This window comes from Glycine soja, chromosome 9 (genome assembly GCF_004193775.1).
Source record: "Glycine soja cultivar W05 chromosome 9, ASM419377v2, whole genome shotgun sequence".
Taxonomy (NCBI): Eukaryota; Viridiplantae; Streptophyta; class Magnoliopsida; order Fabales; family Fabaceae; genus Glycine; species Glycine soja.
Window position 1 is genome coordinate 35,173,339 of NC_041010.1, and position 17,744 is coordinate 35,191,082.

The 17,744-nt window shown below is 31.1% G+C and overlaps 1 protein-coding gene and 1 long non-coding RNA gene across 2 annotated transcripts; both read left to right on the top strand.

The window, feature by feature from the left end:
- Positions 1-9,730: 9,730 nt before the first annotated feature.
- LOC114425821 lies at positions 9,731-11,844 on the top strand. The gene is made up of 3 exons (XR_003669298.1): positions 9,731-10,921; positions 11,300-11,414; positions 11,526-11,844. It is a non-coding gene; the product is annotated as an uncharacterized LOC114425821 (long non-coding RNA).
- A 2,254-nt stretch (positions 11,845-14,098) lies between these two features.
- Positions 14,099-14,580, top strand: LOC114368404. The gene is made up of 2 exons (XM_028325693.1): positions 14,099-14,156; positions 14,273-14,580. The coding sequence occupies exons 1-2, from the start codon at positions 14,099-14,101 to the stop codon at positions 14,578-14,580; spliced, it is 366 nt and encodes a 121-aa protein (XP_028181494.1).
- The last annotated feature ends 3,164 nt before the right edge of the window (positions 14,581-17,744 follow it).

Below are 17,744 nucleotides of genomic sequence, written 5' to 3' on the forward strand. Positions count from 1 at the left end.
CGAAATAGAAGCAAGGAGGAAAGAACAAGAAGTGGAAAGAAAATTTTAAGTGGCAGAGCAACAAGCAGGAAGGAAAGAACTTTTCATTTCAAGGCAAACATGATCAAATTGATTCTGATTAGGATCAATCAGAATCATATGGGAGAAAAACAGAACCAGGATCAAGTAATAAGGGTGGAAAAGGAAAGTTTGACAAGAGTAAGATCAAATGCTACAATTGCCAAGGCTAGGGACACTTTGCAAATGAATGTGGAAGTGAAGATGTAAGAGAGAAGAAGAAGAAATATAGTAAAAATGAGGCTCATATGGCACATGCAAAGCAATAGGATGATAGTGAAAGTGATTTGGATGGAGAAGAAGTTGTATTAATGACAACCACTTGCAACTTTACCAGTAGTGGAGATTCAGAAACATGGTATTTGGACACTGGTTGGTCAAATCATATGACTTGTAATTTGAGTTGGCTAGTGAGTCTTGATGACAGTAAGAAATGCACTATAAAGTTTGTAGATCACAGTACTATCAAAAGTGTGGGAATTGGGAATGTTGCTTTCAGAAGGAGTAATGGAAGCCTTGCAGTAATAGAAGAGGTGATGTATGCGCCAGATATGAGGTGTAATCTGATGAGCTTGGGCCAACTTCTTGAGAAAGGATTTTCAGCATCCTTGAAGAACAAGATTCTAGATTTGCTAGATCCAAGTGATGTGAGAGTGTTTAAAGTCCCATTGTCCAGAAATAGAACTTTTCAGGTGAACATGAATAATGTTGATGTGCAGTGTCTGACATCAACTGCCAATGAAGATGAGAGTTGGCTTTGGCATTCAAGACTTGGGCATTTGAATTTTAAGGGGTTGAATCAACTTTAGTCACAAAAGTTAGTTGAAGGCTTGCCCAGGATCAAAGTTCCTAATAAGATTTGTGAGAGATGCTTGACAAGCAAGCAACCCAAGAAATTTTTCAAATTAGAATCACATGCAAGAGCAACTGAAGTGCTAGGAGTTATTCACTCTGATGTATGTGGCCCACTAAAAGTGTCTTCAATGGAAGGTAACAAATATTTTGTAACCTTTATTGATGAGTTTAGTAGAATGATGTGGTTATACTTAATAAAAGCTAAAAGTGAAGTGCTCTCTATTTTCAAAGAGCTCAAAGTGTTGAGTGAAAATCAAAGTGGAAAGTCAATCAAAATCATTAGAACTGATGGTGGAGGAGAGTACACATCTAATGATTTTGAATCTTTCTGTACTAATCATGGTATAATACACGAGATCACTGCTCCTTATACTCCTGAACATAATGGTTTGGCTGAGAGGAGGAACAGGACAGTGATGAACATGGCAAGGTGTATCTTGAAAGAGAAGCATTTGTCATCAACTTTATGGGGAGAAGTAGTGTCCATTGCAGCATATATTTTGAATAAGTGTCCTACAAAGAAGCTAAAAGATAGAGTACCCGAAGAAGTATGGACACGAAGGAAGCCTACATTGAAAAATTTGAGAGTGCTTGGGTCACTGTGTTTCAAGCATGTGTCTAATGAAAGGAGGAAAAAGCTTCAGGACAAGAGTGTACCTATGATACTGGTTGGATATCATCCAACTGGTGCCTATAGGTTGTATGATTCGTTAACTCACAAGATCTTCATCAGCGGAGATGTTGTGATTGATGAAGATGGCTCCTAGGACTGGAAGAGGAAGTGCACTATCAGCACCTTGTTTGGAGATGAGAACAATGAGATTGGACTCAGTGAAGCAATAGAAATAAGAGTTGATCATGAGGAACCTGCTGCTGTGCATCAGAGACCATAGAGAGAAAAGCACCTGCCTTTGAAGTATAAAGATTATCATGTTGATATGCCTAACATCCTTGGGCATGATGTAGTGGCAGATGATGAAGAGAAGGCAGAAGCAAAGAGGAAAGCAAGCGAGTTTGTGCACTTTTCCTTTTTGACAAACACTGAACCAATTGATCACAAAGATGCACTGCAACATGATCATTGGAAAGCTGCAATGGAAGAGGAATTGAGAGCAATTGAAAGAAATTAGATCTGGAAACTTGTTGACTTGCCTCCAAACAAGTCTCCAATAGATGTGAAGTGGGTGTTTAAGGTGAAATTAAAGCCTGATGGAACTGTTGCCAAGCATAAAGCAAGGCTAGTTGCAAGAGGATTCCTCCAAAGAGCTGGTTTGGATTATTTAGAAGTGTTTCCTCCAGTAGCTAGGCTAGAAACCATAAGGTTGGTGATAGCTCTAGCCCACAGTAGAGATTGGCCTCTATACCAGCTTGATGTAAAGTCGGCATTCCTCAATGGTACTTTGAAAGAGAAGGTCTTTGTGAAACAACCTCCTGGGTTTGAGATCAAGGGTGAAGAAGACAAGGTGTTCAGGTTATACAAGGCTTTGTATGGCCTAAAGCAGGTTCCAAGGGGCTGGAATAAGAGAATAGATTCCTTTCTTGTCAAACAAGGTTTCCATAAGTGTGAAAAGGAATATGGAGTTTATGTAAAGAAGAGTGACAAAGATGATCTGATAATCATGTGCTTGTATGTTGATGACCTATTGATCACAGGGAGCAATCAGATTCATATAGAGAGATTCAAGAGGAGTTTAAAGTTTGAATTTAAGATGACAAACCTGGGGATATTGTCTTATTTCCTTGGAATTGAGTTCAAGGAAGCCAAATGACTTCTGATTATGCACCAACAGAAGTATGCAACAGACCTGCTGAAGAGATTTAAGATGATGAGCTTCAACCCAGCATTCACTCTAGTTGACCTAGGCTTAAGATTAGTGAAAGATGAGTAAGAAAATTCTATGGATAGTACCCTATTCAAGCAAGTCGTAGGGTCATTGAGATACCTCTACAACACAAGACCTGACATTTCTTTTGCAATTGGTCTAATTAGTAGGTTTATGGACAATCCTAAAGCCTCTCATTAGGCTGCTGCTAAGAGAATTTTGAGATGTCTCAGAGGAACACTCAGTTATGGTGTTCTATTTCCTAAGGATTTTGATCAAACTGCTCTCACAGGCCTAGTTGGAATTTCAGAATCTACAACTATATTGATGGGTTTCTCATACTCAGACTGGTGTGGAGACAAGGTGGAAAGGAAGAGCACTACGTGATATCTCTTCAAGTTCCTAGGTGCACCAACAAGCTTGATGAGGACATGTTTCATATCAAAGCTGGTGTTCAAAGAAACAACCTGTAGTGGCATTATCTTCCTGCGAGGCTGAGTACATTGCAGCATGCTATGTTGCATGCCACGCACTATGGCTAGACTCTGTACTTGAAGAATTGAAGATAGAAATTCAGAGGCTAGTTGAATTGTATGTGGACAACAAACCCACTATCAGCTTGGCCATGAATCCAGTAGCACACAGAAGATCAAAACACATAGAGACAAGATTTCACTTTCTTCGTGAAAAGGTGAGCAAAAAACAACTTGACTTGAAGTACTGTAGTACTGAAATGCAACTTGCGGATATTCTCACAAAAGGCTTGAAGGTGAACAAATTCATAGAATTGAGAGACAAGCTTGGAGTGTCATCTATAGAGATTTTGAATTAAGGGGGTGCGATAGTTGTAATTCAGAATATATTAGATATAATATAAGTGAGTTTGTTAAGTCTGTTAGTTGACGTGTCAATGAATCTGTATTTAAACTATATAAATGGTCTAATGTGTAATTCAATTTTTTTTTTCCAATAATATTCATCTCATAACTTTGAGTGCGTGTTATTCCCTGGTTTCTCTCCTTTTCTCCAACACGACCAAAATCTAAACTTAGAGGCTTGAGATTAAACCCTTTCACTTATAAACCATATTATGCATCTATGTCTAATGTCTTAAAGCTGACTTTTTTCATGTACTTTGTTTGGGGACATTTCTCAATTAATCTTCAAACCATACGTTAAAATTAGCCATATATCTTTGGTTTCTTTACAATGATCCGTTTTTGCAAGCATCATAATCACTCAAAGATTTTTGGCAAAATTATTAGAGAAAGGTTTTTGGAGTGACAAGGCTAGTTCTCGACGATAAAAGTAAGTCTTGTCATTGTTTTATTTCAAATTATAATTATAACAAGATATATATTGATGTGTATTATATATATGTATGTCAAATCATTAAAAGATGAGATGTCGGATAAGGCTTCAATTAATAGCTAAAATAAACATATGATTAGAAAGAAATATAGTTGCGTAAACTACTGGAAAATTCACGTGTAGTAGTGTACCCTAACATACTAAAATATGCGTATTACAAATTAAAATAAAATATACCCTCTAACCCACATGCAATCATATAATGGAGGACTTAGTTAGCTGATAAGCTAAAGAAAAAAGAAAAATAAAAACTCACAATGATTAAGGGGGTTGTCTCTGCATTGGCTGGAAAGGAACAATCCAACTGCACTTGGTCACGAAGCTGGATCATCCAACTAGCTAGCTTAATGATATCAAGTATCTGAGAATGAGACTGTAAACTTAAGTTTTGTATAAATCTGATTTTGAAAAATAAATTTTAGTTGGAAGAGAATTTAGTGTGTAAATTAATTTGTGTTTAAGAGTATTTTATTAAAAAGTGATTTTAACCTAATGAATATTAGTTGGATATTAAGCTTAAAAAACAATTTTAAGAATGTATAAATTTTAAAAAAAAAATTATACTCAGGAGATTTTATGAAAAGTAAAAGATTATTTCGCTTGGGAAAAATTAAAAAAAAATATTTTATTTTAAAAGTAGTTATAAATATAATTTCAGTTTCTTTTTGGAAGGTACTCAAAATAACTTCTCCAAATAATTAAAAATCTGTTTTTACAGATTTTTTTTCTTTCAAAAGTTTAAATACACACTAAAACATTTTATTTTCAATGAAAAATCGAAACATACAAGTTAAAAAATAAATAAATTTTAAAGTATACTTATTAAACGAAATATATTTTTAACGACTTTAAATATTCTATTTTAAAAAGCAGAAACTTTAAATAATTAAATAAAAATATATTTTAATCAGCACAAATATAGATGAGATTTGATTTGAAAAAAGATCATGCACTCACTTTTTAATATAATTTTTATAATAATTATTTTAACAATAATAATTTATAATTGAATGAAAGAGCATTTTTTGTAATTTTATAGATAAAATGTAAGATATATTAAAGAGGAACTAATTGGATCATAAGAAGTAAAGTAAGTAACCCATATATAATACTTTTGGTTGATAAATAAAAAAGTAAAGTAAGTAACCCAAGTAGTTAATAGAGTACACTGTTGCAAGAAGAAGAAAAAGAATCCAAGACAAGGAACTGCAGCTCTACTAGAGCCCCTACACTAAAACCGTGAATCACTCTATAACTGAAGAATGAAACTCAAATTGCCCAACCACCTCCATGTAACTTTCATATTAGGGATATTAGAATATGTTTGAAGCCAAAGATAATTTGGAATCAGCCAAGAGAATATATTGATATAATAACAGAAAAAAGAAAGGGTATAAGTAGTACCAGTAAGCCAAATTTGATTTTATAAAAAATCATGTAAAACATGATTAACATTTGTTATCTTATTTTTTTATAGTCTAGTAATGTTAGTTTTTAGTTGTTCATGTTAGTGAAAATATTTGAATTCATAAACCTTTTCCTTTTTTCACATTCAAGTCAATTTTGTATCTCTTCAATATTATGTGTTATGTGATATCGATTCAGCTTGACCCAACCTATACAAATGAACCATGTTGGTACAATGCATCATATATAATGTTACAGTATAGTTGTTGACCGAAGGCAACACTCAAGTATAAGGGGCTTTAGATATATCATTGTACATATATAAATACATAATATAACACCTCAATTAATTTAGAATAAAATTACTTTGTCACTATATTGATACAACGTATTATTATGCTGGTGAGGCCCCATGAACATGCCTTGTCTAAAGAATCCAACCCATTTCTAATTCCTATAATTAAATTCGTAAGGTGAAGTAGTAAACCTTGGCCTTAACACGTGCGTACGTGTCTACACTTCTCGTCCGTGTAGCCTCATGAGCACCATTAGGTCCTATGCATTGCAGCAACTAGCTAGGACTTGTTACAGTTACTAACATACTTCTATTATTGAGTTTGCCGTATTTGGAGTTCATCTCATCTTAATTTCCACCCATGTATATATAAAAGAATTTACTTTTTGTAGCGACTTTATTATTAGGTGAGATCTTAGTTTTTTTTAATAAATTTTATTATTGCAATATATTTCTATTATAAAGTAGAGATTTAAAAAATAAACAGTAAAATCATGCACCTTGATCATATATGTATATTACTGAAAATGACACCTTCCCAATTATCAACCATTTTTTAATGAAGCTTGAGCTTCCATTTTTTTCATAATTCAGTGAACCTCTCATTATGATGAGTTCTTGTTTGTTCAATCAGTTTCACAAGATTTTCTGAATAATTTCAATCAATGATAATATATTTTAAAAAAAATATGTAAAGAAACATATGTCACTATTGTTATTTTTTTGTCTATATATAATTTCTAGAACCTCTTGTCTCTCTATTAATAGAATCCATAAGATTTGCAATCATATATGAAGATATATTAGAGCTAAACCCCTTAAGGATATGTTTCAAATGAGATTTTAGTGGAGGAAAGGGAGAACTATTTTTTTAAAATAATAAGAGATTATATAATAAAATAAATGTAATATTGTGATATAAAGTTTATAATTTAATTTTAATACACATTATCATGTTAGAAGTTTTTATACTATAAATCTCCCAAAATATTTTTAAGTAATTATTATTATAAAAGTGAATAATTTTTAGTTATATCTATAATTGGATAACAATATTGTTTATGTATTTTAATGAAATTATTAAGTTTATATTAATTTATTTAAAAAACATTTATTCGAGATATTTTTTTCGATCTCTTCTCTTTCTTTTTTTTTTTCTTCTTATAATCAACTTCCAAATATACCGAGGCGGCCAGAAAAAACCATATTTAGTGGAGTTTTTTTTTAATTACATTTTTATTTACAATAATACTGAAATCCATCAGAAACTTTATTTAAAGAAATTTATTAGTTCTACAAATAGTTTAATTACAAATGATCCATAAATTTTACAATTTAATTCAAATTGGTTTTTGAAAAATACAATTTATTATCAAATTAATCTTTAAATATTAAAATTTAATTAATAACAAAATTGTATCATAAATTTAATAATATTATCATACTTTTTACACATTTAATGATTAATTTTAAATTTTTCATATTTCAAGAAATTAATTTATCATCGTTTCATATTTTTATGATAAAAATGAGTATTTATTCATAATGATCGATAGCATAAGTTTGTGAATAAATCTCAAATGAATTATTTGCTTTACTTGGCTGGACGGTGACTTTGGTGGGCACATACGTTGCTAAAGTCCACTTATTTCATCACGTGAGTCGCTGTGGATACGTAGCAATCTATTCATGATTATTCCACTTCAACATCAAAAAGATGTTCATCACTTTAAGTGGATGAAACATAGGATATATTGCCATTATCTCATGATCTCTTTCAGTCGTATAAAAGTACACGGTTTCATTCAATTTAACCCTATTTCTTACGCTGGCCGGTGGTGATACATAATAATAAATTTGGATGACTGCTTCTCAAGATCTTGTCGTTTTGGTGGTTTCATGATATCTCAAATATATACACTCATTAATGCTCTCTACTAGTACTTCTCCCGTGCACATACACGCTTTTATTTATGTATATATGTTCAACAAAACAATTAAAAACGATATTTTTATAGTATATATCCTATCACAAATTACTATAGTGTATTAAAAAATATGCAAAATATGTAGGTAAAATTAAAAAATATTTTTACCTATGGACTTTAAGTGTAGGAAAAGTCTTGTAATACCTAATAAATATGTAAAATTCATAAAGACTTTTACCTATTGATAGTGTAGCTAAAATTCTTGAAAAGCTGTGCCTATCACTATTGGTAAAACTTCAAAAGACAAGTACTTACGGTTACTTTGGTGTAGGTAAAACTTAAAAGACTTTTACCTACCATTACACCAATTTTTTTTTTAATTGCAATTATTATTTGGAAATAAAACAATTGCTAGTGTTTCCAATAATATTATCATAAAATTAGCATTAGAATAATAACTCATTCAGAAAAAAAAAATTAATTAATCACTAATTAATTTTTTAATCAAACATTCATTACTCAATCTCTATTGGTCTTCACTCTCCACTCTCCAATGACTCGCTTCAATTCTCACTTTCTCTCACCCCAATTTTCATTCTTGCTTCAATCATTACTCACTCGATCAGTGACTCGCTCCAACTTTCTCTTTCTCTCACCCCAATCCTTATTCTTGCTTCAATGCTCTCTCTTCTCCGTTGATCGGACGTAAACACGAATGTGTAGATTGGTGTTGCGTTGTGACTTAGGCGGTGGACGAGGCAGCACTGTACCTAACTTGGAAGCGCTCCAACAGTGCATTGTTGTGGCTCTGATCAAAAGCGTAGTCGCCAGTGGTGCCACATTGAGTCGTGATGCTAAGAGCTGGCTTGTGTCGTATCAAGTTCCTCGACAAAGGATTGGATGATGAGGAAGGTCGTGACAGTAGCGGTGGCGAAGGTGCTTCGATTGAGAAAATTTTTCATCTCAAAATAAGGCTCTGTGTTTAGATTCGGTGCAGAATTAGAGGTTGGATAAGTTGAATTACTAACTTAGATAATAATTATAACTGTGACTGAAAAATGATCCAAAGTTGAGCCTCTTTTCTGTGTTTGCTTGTTTGCATCTAATTCTCACAACCATGACTCTTTCATCACTTGAATCTCACTGGTTAGTACTCTACTCTCTACTGTCTATATATACTTTTAGTAACATTGAATGATTAGAGGAAATTATTGAGTTTATGTAGTGTGATGTTGATGTATTTGATGTAAGTCCCCAACCTAAAGTCCTAAACAACAAAAAGGTAAACATATATGTTTTTTTAAAAAAGTGTTCTTTGGGCTGGTTATGGCATATGCTTTAATTTTAGTTTAGGTGTTTAATATTTATTGGTTTGTCCATCATAGTTATATTTGCATGCAAGGTGTTTGAGTTTAGAACTTTGTGACAGGCTGTGATATCCAAATGGTAATGGAGATGAACCTCGGTGAGGGAACAACTAGCATTCTCAAGTTTCTCCTTTACTGATGTCGAAAAGGCACGGGCTTTTAACGTCAACTTCTTGCTCAGGTCTCCTTCACCCAAGATCTAAAACCAAAAAGCACAATAAATTTCGTTTAGATTCATCAAGACCAAAATTGTGGGCCTTGGCATGTTCAATACACTAGATGGCTGAATAGAATTAACAGGCTAGCTTAAACATACTATACAAACAAGTTGTCTATAACTAAAAAAAATTTCAAAGATTTTCCTGCATTTCTGGAAAGCCAGAAAAACATATATAAAGAATGAAAACAGTAAAATCTATCCAACACATTGGACAATGCTAGCTAAATTACAACTACTTAATATTATAAATATCCTTTCAGAAATTAATTACAAGTGTTATATTTCAACCAACATCTTTCATTTTGAAAAACATATTGAAATCAATGTCAATGTAGAGTGTAGTTTATTTACCAAAACATTGATATTTTTTTTTGTAGAAAATGATCATTTAAAGACTTTACCGAATTGAGACGGGAATGCTATTTCATCTCATTTGTTCCCCCTCAAAGATGATTTTCAACAAAAAAGCAAGTCTAGCATTTGGCCTCTAGAATAAAGATACGGAAAATGCCATCAACTTTTATCATATGAAAAACAAAGGAACACCATAAAGATATTGAAAAAGGAAATAAATCAATGTCTTTGAATATTTGCTTCCTAAACTGTAGACTTCAAAGTAGTCATTGCTTGAAAAATCATCACAAGGCAGTATGTTTTAAAGTGGACTACTGACACTCTAAAAAATAAGACCTCTGGCCACAAATTAAATGCTAAAATATGTAAGTATACATATTTTTTGGTGTTCATAAATCAAATGAGAAAGGTATTCCAAATTTACAGCTTCAAACCATTGATACATCCACCTAAATATTATATGTTTGTTCTTACATACTTATCACACATGCCAAAAAGTGAAGATAAACTTGAACACCAAAATAGGATAAAAGAACATCAAAGAATTTACAGAAAGTAACTTCATTCATAGCAAACCAGGGGCCTCTGAGTCTGAGAAATAGTCCTTTTTGGTAGATTGTGCTACTGCTAGGAAAGTAGCATCCTCATTTATTGTTGAAAGTTAAACATCACAATACCTCTACAGATATAGAAAATGATCTTGGAGAAGTAAGATTTAAGGACAATAGCTAAGGAACAAACTTAGAAGTCATTAAATCAACAAGTAATATGTACCTTCAAAGGAACTTTGTGCAAGGTGTTTGAGTTTAGGCCATTGTATTCTATGAACTTGCCTTTCACTTCAATCCACATTGTGCGAAAGCCTGTAACAATCTCGGAGTTATATATAAAGATCGTGAAAACCTTGAAAAAGCTATAGATTGCTACCAGGTAATAGTGATGATCATATCATTTTGTTTCACTATTGCTGGATTGCATAGATTTATAATCACAATCTATTATTTTGGTTATGCAACTTGCTTTGTCAATCAAACCTAATTTTTCCCCGTCATTAAATAACCTCAATGTTGTATACACTATCCAAGTTGAGTATTGCAGAATTCCTGAATTTTGGAGTTGTTAAATATCTTTAGTAAGTGATTATCTTTTCTTCCTTCTCCAGGGTAAAGTGGATGTTGCTGCAAGTATGATTGAGAAGGAATAAGCAGAAGGCTTTGGAGTAGAAGGAGAAAACTTCTGCTCAGGTAATGGTGATTAATGTGCCCAAAGCACTGACACTGACCTTTATTATTCTTGCAAATTGTTGTTGTTTCTTGTTTGCAAACTATTACCCTTCTCATGTCAAACTTCTTATAATTTATTCACTTGTGATAGGTATGACTTTTATCTGATGATAGCTAACTATCTCATGACATTTTTTCTATTTTATTTTTTTTTCCATTAATTGACTTTTCCTTTAAAAAAAGTTATCACTGATTATCTGCTTTTTAATTAGGATTACTGTACTTCTCTGTATGAATTTGCCTAACAACAAGGAAAATTACTTGGAATTTCAAATTTGCAAGACTAGAATATTTGTGTTGCATTTAAATAGTGTAATGTTTTGCCTTCTTTTAATGTAGGTATATGAGCATATAACGTATGACAACCTAAAACATATATCCCTAGCCTCATTTACTGGAATGCAATAGCAGACTGTTATAACATCTTCTTTGTCAAAATCATCCAGCGTCACAGGTAACAGGTCAAAGCTGTATGAACCAAACTACATTGGAAGTTTTTTTAGCTTTCTCATCATTGTTATAAAGAATGCCTTTAACTCAGTGTTGGTCTGTCATGTATCATCAGGTTGGAGGGTTGGATGGGCAATTGCACCAGCTTTTCTTGCGTCTGCTATCAGAAATATTCACAAAAGAGTTACAGAGATTCTCTTCCGGCACCTTTTTAGGAAGCTTGTTAAATTGGAAGAAAGAATAATGGAATGTCAGGATTAACTATGATTGAGGATGGTTGAATTAATGAAGCTTGTTAAAGATTCATTTGACCAAAAGACTAAAATAAGCTAGGCTTGTATTTGATTAGTTTATTATAGATGAGTGTATTGGATTAGTTTATTTCAATGCATTAAAAGCATTTTCAGCTAGTTGCTTAAGAAATTGCTTATTTCAAGACATCATTGTTTAGTTTTTTTATTTTATTTCATTAGAGAAGATTTAAGTATCATGTGGTTGCTTAAAATTAAGCTTGGTTATTTCTATAAATAACATTGCTTAACATTAAAAAAATATTTTTTGCCATTTAAAGATCATCTAAAGGTGGGATCATGTAAGAGTTGTTTAAAACTATATTAATGGTAGACATAAGTTAATGACTTTTACCTATACTTGAAAGTTGTAAGTACAAGTTAATGGTTTTACCTACAGTTAGAGGTAGTAGATATAAGTTAATGACTTTTACCTACGCATATTGTGAATTATAGGAATCATATATAATGAAAATCAAATGTAATTGTAGGTGAAAGTAAATCTATAGATAAAATCTCTACTGACAGATTATAATCCGTCACTATATGTCCCCTCAAAGTTGATGGCCAAGATGTCCGTAGGACAAAGTATTTAATATATTTACTTACGCATTTTTAACATATAGTGATGATTTTTGTCTGTAGGTATATATCATTTTCTTGTAGTGATTTTTTTTATTAATTAATTATGGATAAGTTATTGCAATCACTCACAGTATATTAGAAAGACAAGTTCTTATCGTAATATTAAAGATACTGATCTGTTTTAAAAAAAAAAGATATTGCAAGAAGTAAAAAAAAAGTTTAACTTAATATTTACACACAAGTTTTATAAAATTGCACTTTTTTGGATTCTGTTTTTTATTTTATTTTTAGATTATGTAATAACAAAAATAAATTCCAAATATAAATCATACTTCCATAAAATTATATATTACAAGATTATATTCTTTTTTTAAATGCATGTATTATTTCTAAAATATTATCAACAATACTTGTAGTTATTGTTATTGTTGAACATAGTTTTTTTAAATGAAAATTATTCAAATTTTATTCTATTTATCTATGTTAAAGGATAGATTGAATGAATTTATTTATTTTTATATATTGGTAATGAGATTTTAGAAAAACTTAATTATAAAACTTTAATAAACAATTTCGTAGCTGATAAAAGAATAAAATGAGATATGAAAAATTATATTAAATTAGTTATCATCCAATCATAATTATCTTGTAAGTTAAATTTGTTTACTTTTATAATAAAATTATCTTAAAAATTATATTAATCATAGTTTATAATTGAAACATAATATAAAATTATTTTATATTATTAATGAATATTCATGTTTTGTTGCTGGCTGATCGGTACATGTTCATTAAACTCATATACAAATGATCATGTTTTAATTATAAGTTAATTTTCATTTATATATACATTGTCAATGTAGATATACACGATCAATTAATTAGATTAGAAATAACTTAAATATAATTTTTTAAATAATTATTATAAAATTCAACCATTTTTGTTATATGAAAGTTTATAATTGCATAATAATAATAAAAATATTTACATTATTTATGTGCATTATTCTAAATTTAAATTTAAAATTTAAACAGACATATGCCCTTATATACAGCCATATGAGATGAAGAGAAATTTGAATTGACAATTTTTTTGAAAAGGGGAATAAAATGAATGATTAACACATGATGTTATTTAAAAGATAAGATATACTTTATATTATCGATGCAATATAATCATTTAAATAACAACATTATATATATATATATATATATATATATATATATATATATATATATATATATATACTACATTGTTTCTTTCCTTTTTTTCTTTTCCCAATTTTATTAATATTATGTTTATCAATAATGTTTTGTGAAACCTCTCATATACTAACACATGTATTTTTTTATTTTTTATTTACAATTCTATTCCTTTTAAATCTTTAAATTGATTACTAATGATAATTTAAAACAAAAAATAAGATTTGGCATATCTTTTTTTTTTTTTTTGTTGGTGACGGAAAATTAGCATACCTAGGACACCATCTTTTAGGATAATTATAAGAATTCAGTTATAACAATAACTACATGTAACTCTAAGTGTTAACGGTTATCTAAAAAAAACTAAACATAAAAAATGCAAAATCAAAACTGCCAAAATTTTCAAATTATTAGAATTATATCAGAATCATAACAAGTTCCAAAGAATAAGGGTCTATTTGAATACAAATTATAAGTACTTTAATTTTGAGAATTTTTTTACTTGAAATTTAAAACTTTTTCTACTAAAGAAGCTCTGAAAAACGCTTAAAATATGTTGTATCCAAATAGGGGCTAAAGTAAGTTAGTTGTTGCAATGATTCTGAATTACATGGCTACTAAACTACAAGCCCTTTCAACCAAAAAAGACTTCGACGTAAAGACGCAAGGTAATTATTCAAACCTCATATCATTAAAAATGTATCACTTAATATTATTCTTTGGAATATCTTTAATTCTGGTTGTTTCTTGATTTCTTTTTTTTCTTCTTCTTCTTCTACAATAGCAAAGTCAACAAGAATCAAGAAGGCACGCATGCGTGGGCTTGAACCAGTATCATGGTTCCTTTTAATAGTGTTAGCGTTACGATTGGTGCCCAACATAGAAGAGTGTTCTTCTCCCACTATTGATGTAGAGAAGCACACTTTGGAAGAACCATGTAGTGAATTCTATGAGGTCAGAGAAGGGGAAACCTTGTACAGCATTGCCGAGAAGTGTAGGGATCCCCAAATATGGTTGTGGAACCCGCATGTTGAAGACCCAGATGATGTTTACCCTGGTGTCATCGTTAGACTAAACCTTTTCAATGACTAGGAACATTTTTCTTTTTTAGGTTATTTAATGTTGTCATTTTTTTAAAATTATTTTGTTAATTATTTACATGTTATAGCTTATAATTGTCAATGTTGTTCTTCTAATCTTATTAGTGGTGATAGGATGGAAGAAATCACGATCACATTGTATAGAATTAACTAATTTTTTAGTTCTCTCAAATTTTAGATTATAAGTTTTAATAAATATGGGAGGCTAGTGCAAAGAGAGGGGCAGTACTCCCCCAATTAGGATGACAGCAAAGTCCACATCTCCAGCATAATCAAGTTTTAATCTCTCTAAAATTTTGTCCTTTTTTAATCCTTTATTTATTTTTATTGCTCATAATTAATCTTTTGGGAGGTTAAATTTTTACACTTTTGTTCCATAGTTTTAATCTTCCCAAGAACTAATTATTAGCAAAAAAAAATAAAGGACTAAAATATATGCAATTTTTAAAAAAATATTAAACTTAAAATCTGAAATTTATTAGGTAATAAAAATATATTTAAGTATATTTTATCTCTTCATGTATTTTTTTTACTGTTAATGGTATTTTTCATTCTTGTAAAATTGATAATCTTTACTTTTTGTTCTTAACTTTTAAAGCCTCACTTTTGTCCCTGTATTTTGTAAATACTCGAACTTTATGTCAAAATTAGACGATCACACCAAAGAGCTAGCAGCGGCTAGTTATAAAGAGTTGAATATTTTACGAGAGATCAACTCTGATAGGAGAAAATGAACCGTCGTAGCTTCGTGTGATTTGCAAAATTATCTTACAATGCCTTTGAGTTGTGGTCACTAAAGACTTTAGCACTCAAGTCATTACGAAAGAGAATTGAGAGGTGATCAAATTGGAGAGTGGAAATTTAATTACCTTAATTGCCTCTTGTCCTTTTATGTTGAGCTTCAGAACTCTCATGGGTGGTTTGTCCCTTTTAAGTGGGCATGAAGGATAGGGAATAACTTATCACTACCAGATTTACTATTCACACTATCAACCTCTGAAATTTCTTTTTTGTCCACTCACCAAATTCCTACACCCCATTCCTTCTCCTTAGATCCAAAATTGTCAATCTGTGCCTCATCAACTACCTCGCCCCCTTCATTAATCCATGCCACATACGTCTAGATCTGTGCAGCCCACCCTACCCTATCGTCGATTTATGCGAACCCCACCCCACCCGTCGTTGATCCGCGAACACACCCACCCACCCCATTGTCGATCCATTTTGTTGCATGTATTGTTGTTTTTGAATTTGTGTTGTTGTTAATGGATTTGAGATGATGATCAAGGATGGAGTTTGTGTTGTTGTTGGTATTGGGCATGAACCAACAACAAAAATATAATTTTCGTTGCACATTATATAATAAAATCGGATTTCATTACGCATTATGTAACAAAATTGTATTTTCATTACTTTATTTTTGTTTACTCCCTTTATGTATAATCAAAACATGATTTTATTATACATTATATAGTATTATATTTTTGTTGTTTTATTTTTTTTCATCCTTGTGTGAGTAACGGAAATATAATTCCGTTATAGACTTGTTCAACGTATTTCCATTGGAAGGGAATTTTCAAAAAATAAAAAAATAAAAGCTCACATGGGTAATATAGTAAAGTTGGTAGTGACAATAGCAGTCCCAAGGATATAACAGGATGATATGACTTTTCCACTTCTCATAATTTTCGGAGATGCGTGTGTTATGCATATACATCATTAAGCTAATAGTCTATTGGGTCAATGCATTATTGCGGTTTTTGGGCCTCTTGAATGTTGGTCCAGAACACAATCCAATTGTTTATTTCATATATTATTATTAATATTAACTATATATACAATGCTATTTTTTTTTTGAAGAGGATATAAAATGTTAGTCTTCACTGGTGTAAAATTTCACACACGCATACAAATATAAAATATGTTTTGTTTCTTCAAAAAAATTAGAAACGTTAGTTTTAGTCGGTATAAAGAAAATTGTTTTTAATCTTATATTTAATAAAAGTGATGTGATTTTAGTCCCTTGTTAGGGACAAAACACAGTCTCCGTGGGGACTAAAAACATATAAATTTTTTAAAAGGACTAAATATTGAGGGACCAAGAAATTGTGAGTCAAATCAAAAGAGGTAAGGTAACCAAGAATTTTCCAAATGCACAATAGAGTTGGAAAGAAAGAGATCCGAAGACATGCTGTGCTTGTTGATGGTGACCGACCTTATGACCTTGGCTGTGGTCACTCAACAACTTAATGTAATGGAGCATATATATCAGGATTCTTTGAAAAGCAATATGCCAATATTCTAAAAAATAAATAAAATGAAAGGGGAAGTAAACAGATTTTAGCTGGACGAGTATATCCAAAGCATAACCCTCGAGTAGATGCCAATGTGTCTATGGCTACCCCCAAATGTTGTGCCTATATAATTTGTAGGGGGTGTCAATCACTACTTGACAAAGTAGCAAAGGTGTAGACACAGTTTATAGGGAGCAAGGGAGTGAGTGATCAGAGGGACTTGTGTTCATTAGTAAGTAAGCAAATCATTCATAGGGCATGTCTCTTTTGGCAGGTAATGGTGATTACTTTGGATTAATTCAGAGCTACCAAAATATGCCTCATAAATAGTAATCAACTTGCCAAAGGAGAGCTGCCCTGTGAGTGCTTGACTTAAACATTTGTTTCCTTTGCCCCTGCATGCAGTGCAACTACATACTGAGAAAGGTAATGTAGTGTAAGTGAGCTTAATTTGCAAATAATTCGTTAACAGCTTGATAGAAATATTTTTGTTTTTTGTGGGCAGGTTGATAGAAATTTAGGTAGAAATTAAAGACAAAATCACTTGACTTCCCAATGAATTTTTTTATTAATAGAAAACACTACATTATAAGATTATCAAATTTAGGTAGAAAGAAATGATGATTTTATAATGTAATGTTTGCATTAATATTTTGTTGGGAAGTCAAGTGAATTTGTCTTTAATTTTCTTTTGAGTCCAAACTTGTTTGCATAGAAAAATCACTACTTTTAGTTATCAATACTTGACTTCCATGACTTGGAAAGAAAAAAAAAAACTTTTTTTTTGCAATGATAGTAAAATACTTTCTAACTCATTCTATATTTCTTTTATGGACAAACCAAGTTTATTAAAAACCAATCA